Source organism: Megalobrama amblycephala, linkage group LG12, assembly GCF_018812025.1.
Source record: "Megalobrama amblycephala isolate DHTTF-2021 linkage group LG12, ASM1881202v1, whole genome shotgun sequence".
In the NCBI taxonomy this organism is placed as follows: Eukaryota; Metazoa; Chordata; class Actinopteri; order Cypriniformes; family Xenocyprididae; genus Megalobrama; species Megalobrama amblycephala.
Genome location: NC_063055.1, coordinates 30,588,217 through 30,594,003, shown reverse-complemented (window position 1 = coordinate 30,594,003; position 5,787 = coordinate 30,588,217). Strand labels below are relative to the sequence as shown.

At 36.2% G+C, this 5,787-nt stretch overlaps 1 protein-coding gene across 2 annotated transcripts; it reads left to right on the top strand.

Moving 5' to 3' along the window:
• The first annotated feature begins 2,551 nt into the window (after positions 1-2,551).
• LOC125280183 (DLA class II histocompatibility antigen, DR-1 beta chain-like) lies at positions 2,552-5,787 on the top strand. Of its 2 annotated transcripts, XM_048210529.1 has the most exons (6): positions 2,552-2,697; positions 2,989-3,053; positions 3,157-3,261; positions 3,935-4,238; positions 4,320-4,433; positions 4,521-5,787. In XM_048210529.1, exons 1-6 carry the CDS (start codon positions 2,628-2,630, stop codon positions 4,541-4,543), a joined length of 681 nt encoding a protein of 226 aa, XP_048066486.1. In that variant the 5' UTR covers positions 2,552-2,627; the 3' UTR covers positions 4,544-5,787. The 2 variants fall into 2 exon arrangements, with proteins under 2 accessions (XP_048066486.1, XP_048066485.1); XM_048210528.1 differs by having other exon boundaries at positions 2,989-3,261; positions 3,957-4,238.

Genomic DNA, 5,787 nt, shown 5'->3' with positions numbered 1-5,787 from the left:
GAATTAGTGAAATAAATCAACTTTTTGATGATATTCTAACTATATGACCAGCACTATATATACATATATATATATATATATATATATATATATATATATATATATATATATATACACACACACACACTCACCTAAAGGATTATAAGGAACACCATACTAATACTGTGTTTGACCCCTTTCGCCTTCAGAACTGCCTTAATTCTACGTGGCATTGATTCAACAAGAAATGTTTAGAAATGTTGGCCCATATTGATAAGATAGCATCTTGCAGTTGATGGAGATTTGTGGGATGCACATCCAGGGCACGAAGCTCCCGTTCCACCACATCCCAAAGATGCTCTATTGGGTTGAGATCTGGTGACTGTGGGGGCCATTTTAGTACAGTGAACTCATTGTCATGTTCAAGAAACCAGTTTGAAATTATTCGAGCTTTGTGACATGGTGCATTATCCTGCTGGAAGTAGTCATCAGAGGATGGGTACATGGTGGTCATAAAGGGATGGACATGGTCAGAAACAATGCTCAGGTAGGCTGTGGCATTTAAACGATGCCCATTTGGCACTAAGGGGTCTAAAGTGTGCCAAGAAAACATCCCCCACACCATTACACCACCACCACCAGCCTGAACAGTGGTAACAAGGCATGATGGATCCATGTTCTCATTCTGTTTACGCCAAATTCTGACTCTACCATCTGAATGTCTCAACAGAAATCGAGACTCATCAGACCAGGCAACATTTTTCCAGTCTTCAGCTGTCCAATTTTGGTGAGCTCGTGCAAATTGTAGCCTCTTTTTCCTATTTGTAGTGGAGATGAGTGGTACCCGGTGGGGTCTTCTGCTGTTGTAGCCCATCCGCCTCAAGGTTGTGCGTGTTGTGGCTTCACAAATGCTTTGCTGCATACCTCGGTTGTAACGAGTGGATATTTCAGTCAAAGTTGCTCTTCTATCAGCTTGAATCAGTCGGCCTCTAGCATCAACAAGGCATTTTCACCCACAGGACTGCCGCATACTGGATGTGTTTTTCCCTTTTCACACCATTCTTTGTAAACCCTAGAAATGGTTGTGCTTGAAAATCCCAGAAACTGAGCAGATTGTGAAATACTCAGACCGGCCCGTCTGGCACCAACAACCATGCCACGCTCAAAATTGCTTAAATCACCTTTCTTTCCCATTCTGACATTCAGTTTGGAGTTCAGGAGATAGTCTTGACCAGGACCACACCCCTAAATGCATTGAAGCAACTGCCATGTGATTGGTTGATTAGATAATTGCATTAATGAGAAATTGAACAGGTGTTCCTAATAATCCTTTAGGTGAGTGTGTATATATATATATATATATATATATATATATATATATATATATATATATACACACAGTACAGTCCAAAAGTTTGGAACCACTAAGATTTTTAATGTTTTTAAAATAAGTTTCGTCTGCTCACCAAGGCTATATTTATTTAATTAAAAATACAGTAAAAACAGTAATATTGTGAAATATTATTACAATTTAAAATAACTGTTTTCTATTTGAATATATTTCACAAAGTTATTTATTCCTGTTATGGCAAAGCTGAATTTTCAGCATCATTACTCCAGTCTTCAGTGTCACATGATCCTTCAGAAATCATTCTAATATGCTGATCTGCTGCTCAAGAAACATTTAATGTGTACAATTGTACAAAATATTTGTGTACAATATTTTTTTTCAGGATTATTTGATGAATAGAAAGTTCAAAAGAACAGTGTTTATCTGAAATCTAATCTTTTGTAACATTATTAATGTCTTTACTGCCACTTTTGATTGATTTAATGCATCCTTGCTGAATAAAAGTATTAATTTCTTTAATTTCTTTTCAAAAAAATAAAAATAAAAATTCTTACTGACCCCAAACTTTTGAACGGTAGTGTATAATGCTACAGAAGCTTTGTATTTCAGATAAATGCTGTTCTTTTGAACTTTCTATTCATCAAGGAATCCTGAAAAAAAAAAGTACACAACTGTTTTCAACATTGGAAATAATCATAAATGTTTATTGAGCAGCAAATCAGCATTTCTGAAGGATCATGTGACACTGAAGACTGGAGTAACAATGCTGAAAATTCAGCTTTGCATCACAGGAATAAATGACTTTGTCAAATATATTTAAATAGTACACAGTTATTTTAAATTGTAATAATATTTCACAATATTACTGTTTTTTACTGTATTTTTAATTAAATAAATGTAGCCTTGGTGAGCAGACAAAACTTCTTTTAAAAACATTAAAAATCTTAGTGGTTCCAAACTTTTGGACTGTACTGTATATATATGTCAGATGGGTGTGTGTAGTGGTGAGTATGGTGCACGATTGTGACCATCCTGCCAATTTTTGGATTTATGGTCTCTACACTGTTACATTTCAGTGCTTGGATACCTAATTATTGAAATTTGTCACTAAATAATGTAACAATTCACCAGATAGATAACTTGAAAATAACTGTTTTTTGTTTTCAAATGAAAGCAGTATTCTGCCTAGCAACTCTTGACGCTTATCCCTGCACTAAATGGTTGAACAGTTATCTTAGACATCTCATAAACATGAACAAAAAACTGACAACATTCAACTGGGATTCAGTGAGTGAAAATGTCACTGCCAAAGCTCTTGAGTATTGATCTTATATTGGCACTGGCTGCATTCCTTGTTGCAGAAAGTGGTAAGTAACATTAGAGGTATCTAAGTAATATAATTAAATATAAAAAATAATTGCATTATTATTGTTATAATTGTTAGTAGTAGTAGTTGTAGTAGTAGTAGTGGTGGTGTTGGTGCAACATTATCTTAAGAAGGGTGACGTTCTAATGGTGGTGGACCTTCCAAGGAAAATATTACTTGACAAGTACTTTTTATAAAGACAACCAGCTGACTGATGCATCCAAGTTCTTCTGTTTCTTACTTCTTGACATATTTATCTGACAGTTTGTTCTCTGTCTAAATTCTTTTTCAGCTAATGTATATTACCGATACCGTATGTCAAGATGCATCTACAGCTCCTCTAATATGAGTGACATGGTGTATTTTAACAACTATTACTTCAATAAATATCTATTCATACAATTTGACAGCACTCTGGGGAGGTTTGTGGGGTCTAATGAGTATGGAATGAAACTTGCAGAGATCTGGAACAATGGCACCATTGTGCAGGAAGAAAGAGCTGTTGTGGACTGGTTCTGCAAAGGTAATGCTCAAGAAATTGACTCCCATATCTGTGATAAATCAGGTAAGTGGCTCAAGACTCTTCTCTCATTTTTACTGTCAACATGTAGAGCACATGTTAGTATCTAGAAAATAATTATTTGCAGAAAGTTTTAATATCACCAGAAATAGTAAGCATTAAATAGTAGCATTTGAAAGGAATCAAATTTTAAAAACTTATTATAATTATTTTTTAAAAATTTATTTAAAAATTATTATAATAATTCATATTTACAGGGATTCTTCAATTGACCTTTCTTTTAGCAAATTAACCACACACACACACACACACACACACACACACACACACGCGCGCGCACAGGTTTGTTTTGCTATCAAAGTGAGGACATACCATAGGCGTAATGGTTTTTGTACTGTTTTGTACTGAAACTGTACATTCTATCCCCCAGACTACCCCTACTCCTAAACCTACCCATCACAGGAAACTGTCTGTATTTTTACATTTTTAATAAAACATTTAGTATATTTTTAAAGCTATTTTAAATATGAGGACTCATGAAATGTCCTCATATTTAATGTTTGCGTCATAATACCAGTGTAATACCCATGTCATTATACAAATTTGTGTCCTCATAAATCACAACAAAAGCGCGCACACACACTCTTTGGGTTTCTGTGTTTTATGGTTACTTTCCTTAGACATAATGATTTTTATACTGTACAACCTGTGTATTTAGGATGTTGCTCTTCTTGATTCAGTGAAACCGAAGGTTAAGCTCAGTTCAGTGACGCAGGCTGGTGGCAAACATCCAGCTGTGTTGATGTGCAGCGCATATGAATTTTATCCTCCACACATCAAAGTGTCCTGGCTGAGAGATGGTAAACTGATGACCTCTGAAGCGACCTCAACAATGGAGTTGGCTGATGGAGACTGGTACTACCAGATCCACTCTGAGCTGGAGTACACCCCCAAATCTGGAGAGAAGATCTCGTGTATGGTGGAGCATGCCAGCGTCAATAAACCCATGATTTACGACTGGGGTAAGAGGAGATACTCACCTACTCTAATCTTAGTACTACTTTTGTGGACAACATAGTTTGACACACCAGTGTACCCTACAGATCCATCTCTCCCTGAGTCTGAGAGGAATAAAATCGTTATTGGAGCTTCTGGTCTGGTGCTTGGAATCATCATAGCAGCTGCTGGACTCATTTATTACAAGAAGAAATCAACAGGTTAGTGAGAATTTCAGAATGACGTTAGTCTATTTACATCATCCCTGTTAATGCATGTAACATATAAATTTTTTTTTTTCTTGACAGGGAGGATCCTAGTACCTCATTGATGATGGTAGATTTCTGATAACTCATGCACATGATTAATAATTAGGCCTATTTTTACATATTTTAGTTACTCATTCTGACTGCAATGAGACCAAGAATGAGGCATTGTCCTTTATGCCACAATTATCATATGCAATCCTTGTAACACAGTTTGTATGTACAGGAAGGAGGCGGGAACTGGCAAACGTGTAAACAAACTTTAATATGTAAAATAAACAAAGAATAAAATTAAAGTAATGCCGGCAGACCCTCACGGACGTCTGCCAGCCACACAAACGTAATAAAACATAAAGTAAAGTCCAGGCCTGGTCCTCCCTCGTCCTTCACTGTCGTCGCTCCTCCTTTTAGGCTTCCGGAGCTCCTCCATGAGAGATTTGAGACCGGTGCAATGCGCAGCTGATGCTCATTATCACTTGCGTCACCGGCCTCGCACCGCTCCCTCACGGCTCTCGCCCGCCCTGCTCGTCACAATTTGCACAATCCTTTAGCTGATGCTTTGTTTTTTAAATTTAAAACAAGGGAAACAACAATGATATAAATATAGCATAAAATCTGACACTTATTTTTTTTCTAGGAAGCATTGTATGAATATAATATCATATTTGAGTAAGATCAGTGACGATGCAAATGATGTGACAATGTTGACAATGATGTAAATGATGTATAAAATATCGAGAAAATACAGATTGTTCTCACTGAGTTTGTCTCTTTTTGTACATACAGTAGAAGTAGAGGAGTTTGTTAGTGTTGAAACTCATAAGTCTTTGTTGCTATGCTGAATACATAAAACAACTAAAACATATCTGATGAGCATATTTTACTCTTCTTTCTTTATTAAAAAAAAAAAAAAAAAAAAAACCAACTTATTAGATGAAGTGAATGTGTAAACTTGCATCTAATTGGTCTTAATTTTTATGAATGACATATTTCTATTTAGGAAACTGCCCCATATGTCCTTAATGTCACGGTTGCACACAGAAACAAGATGGTAAGATCCAAGTGCAGCAGTTTAATAAAAGGGAAATCCAAAATCATACATCCAGCACAGGCATGGGTCAAAATCCAGAGTGACAGTCCACAGAAAACAAAAGCCAGCGGTACAAAATGTGCACATAACAGAATATAACAAACCACAACCAAGGACAGAAACAACTGAGACTAAATAGACAGACACTGATAATGAAACACAAAACAGCTGAGTGCAATGATGAATGGTGATTAGTCCAGGGAGTGTGTATGGGAAATG

Coding starts and splice junctions, on each gene's coding strand:
- LOC125280183 (XM_048210528.1), top strand. CDS start 2,628: ATGTCACTGCCAAAGCTCTTGAGTATTGATCTTATATTGGCACTGGCT. Junction 3,262..3,956: donor CCATATCTGTGATAAATCAG/GTAAGTGGCTCA, acceptor TTCTTGATTCAG/TGAAACCGAAGGTTAAGCTC. Junction 4,434..4,520: donor TTACAAGAAGAAATCAACAG/GTTAGTGAGAAT, acceptor TTTTCTTGACAG/GGAGGATCCTAGTACCTCAT.